Raw genomic sequence first — 2,261 nt, forward strand, 5'->3', positions numbered from 1 at the left:
TGGAAAGGATTGAGAAAAGGGCTGAGAAAAGGGCTGGAAAGGATTGAGAAAAGGGCTGAGAAAAGGATTGAGAAAAGGGCTGGAAAAGATTGAGAAAAGGGATGGAAAGGGGCTGGAAAGGGCTGAGAAAAGGGCTGAGAAAAGGATTGAGAAAAGGGCTAGAAAAGATTGAGAAAAGGGCTGAGATAAGGATTGAGAAAAGGACTGGAAAGGGCTGAGAAAAGGGGCTGGAAAGGGCTGGAAAGGATTGAGAAAAGGGCTGAGAAAAGGGCTGAAAAAGGGCTGAGAAAAGGACTGAAAAAAGGGCTGGAAAAGATTGAGAAAAGGGCTGGAAAGGACTGGAAAGGAGTGAGAAAAGGACTGGAAAGGATTGAGGAAAGGACTGGAAAGGACTGAGAAAAGGGCTGAAAAAGGGCTGAGAAAAGGACTGAAAAAAGGGCTGGAAAAGATTGAGAAAAGGGGCTGGAAAGGGCTGAGAAAAGGGCTGAGAAAAGGACTGGAAAGGGCTGAGAAAAGGGATGGAAAAGACTGAGAAAAGGGCTGAGAAAAGGGCTGGACAGGATTGACAAAAAGGCTGGAAAGGACTGAGAAAAGGACTAAGAAAAGGGCTGAGAAAAGGACTGTAAAGGACTCTGAGCTTCCATCACTTCTCCTGCCCTGCAGGTGGGACTGGATTGCAGCTGAAGCTTCAGACGTTCTGTTGGGAGCAGCAAAAAAGGCAAAATGAGCTCTGGATGCTGACAGAGACTTGAACAGCTGAAAAAACTCAGCAGAACAGGGAAAAATGGATGAGTTTCACCCCTGGGCAGGAAGAACCGGGCAGAACCAGCTCAACGCCACCAACGGGACAGAACAAAACCACTCCTCAGTGTCCCTGAAGGTGGTGACAGCCACCTGCCTGTCCCTCCTCACCCTGTGCACCCTCCTGGGGAACAGCCTGGTGTTCCTGGCCGTGCTCAGCTCCCCACACCTGCGCTCCAAGGTCACCAACCTGTTCGTGGTGTCCCTGGCCATGTCGGACCTGCTGGTGGCCGTGCTGGTGATGCCCTGGAGAGCCGCCAGCGACGTGTTGGGTTTTTGGCCTTTTGGAGCTTTCTGTGACCTCTGGGTGGCTTTTGACATCACCTGCTGCACGGCCTCCATCCTCCACCTGTGCCTCATCAGCCTGGAGAGGTACCAGGCCATGGCCAGCCCCCAGAGGAGGGTGACACAGCGGGTGGCTTTTGTCACCATCGCCGTGGCCTGGCTGTTGTCCCTCCTCATCTCCTTTGTCCCCGTGCAGCTGCGGTGGCACAGGGATGGGGAGCAGATGGGGTTTAATGGCTCTGTGGAGGTGGAGAGCTGTGATTTCAGCCTCAGCAGGAGCTATGCTGTGTCCTCATCCCTCATCAGCTTCTACATCCCTGTCATTGTCACCCTGGGCACCTACGGGCGCCTGTTCCTCGCGGCGCGGCGGCAGCTCCGCAGAGTCTCCTCCCTGGAGAGGCCTGGACGTGCCTTCCAGCAGGAAAACTCCCCCAAAATCAACCTCAAGAAAGAGACCAAAGTGCTCCAGACTCTGTCCGTCATCGTGGGAGTCTTCGTGTGCTGCTGGCTGCCTTTTTTCGTGCTCAACTGCCTGGTGCCTTTCTGCGAGCCCGAGCCGTGTGTCAGTGGGGCTGTGCTGGGAGCCTTCACCTGGCTGGGCTGGGCCAACTCTGCCCTCAATCCCGTCATCTACGCCTTCAACGCCGAGTTCCGAAGGGCTTTCTCCTCCCTGCTGGGCTGTGGTGGCCTCTGCTCCTCTGCCGTGGAGGTTGTGACCTTCAGCAATGAGTTGGTGTCGTTCCACCCCGACACGGCTGAACTCGGGGATGGGGAGGGCCCCAGCCAGCCCCAGGTGCTGCCCCACGCTGTGGTGCAGGTGGAGAAGGGTGAGGTGGACCCGGAGAGGGTTTTTCCAGGCTCTTCTCCTCCTCTGAAGGCTTTTCCTGAGTGTGGAAGCCCGGCCCGGGTGGGGAGGGTTGTGCCGATGGGCAGCGGCGCCTTCCAGTGAGGCCGGAGGGGGAAAGAGGGGTGGGAGGTGTCCAGGGTGAGGGGAGATGGGATGTCCCTGCACTGACCATTGTCTGGGATGTCCCTGGACACTGACCATTCCCTGGGGAGCTGGGACATCCCCACCACTGACCATTGTCTGAGGGGCTGGGACATCCCCACCACTGACCATTCCCTGAGGGGCTGGGACATCCCTGCACTGACCATTGTCTGGGATGTCCCTGGAC

At 56.6% G+C, this 2,261-nt stretch overlaps 1 protein-coding gene across 1 annotated transcript; it reads left to right on the top strand.

Annotated features, from left to right (window-relative positions):
• Nucleotides 1–784: 784 nt before the first annotated feature.
• On the top strand, nucleotides 785–2,035 carry LOC310920437 (D(1) dopamine receptor-like; the record flags this gene model as incomplete). Its single annotated transcript, XM_083880405.1, has 1 exon — nucleotides 785–2,035. One exon carries the CDS (start codon nucleotides 785–787, stop codon nucleotides 2,033–2,035), a length of 1,251 nt encoding a protein of 416 aa, XP_083736531.1.
• Between the last annotated feature and the right edge of the window lie 226 nt (nucleotides 2,036–2,261).

The sequence above is a fragment of the Zosterops lateralis genome (genome assembly GCF_965231275.1).
Source record: "Zosterops lateralis genome assembly, chromosome: 30".
NCBI lineage: Eukaryota > Metazoa > Chordata > Aves > Passeriformes > Zosteropidae > Zosterops > Zosterops lateralis.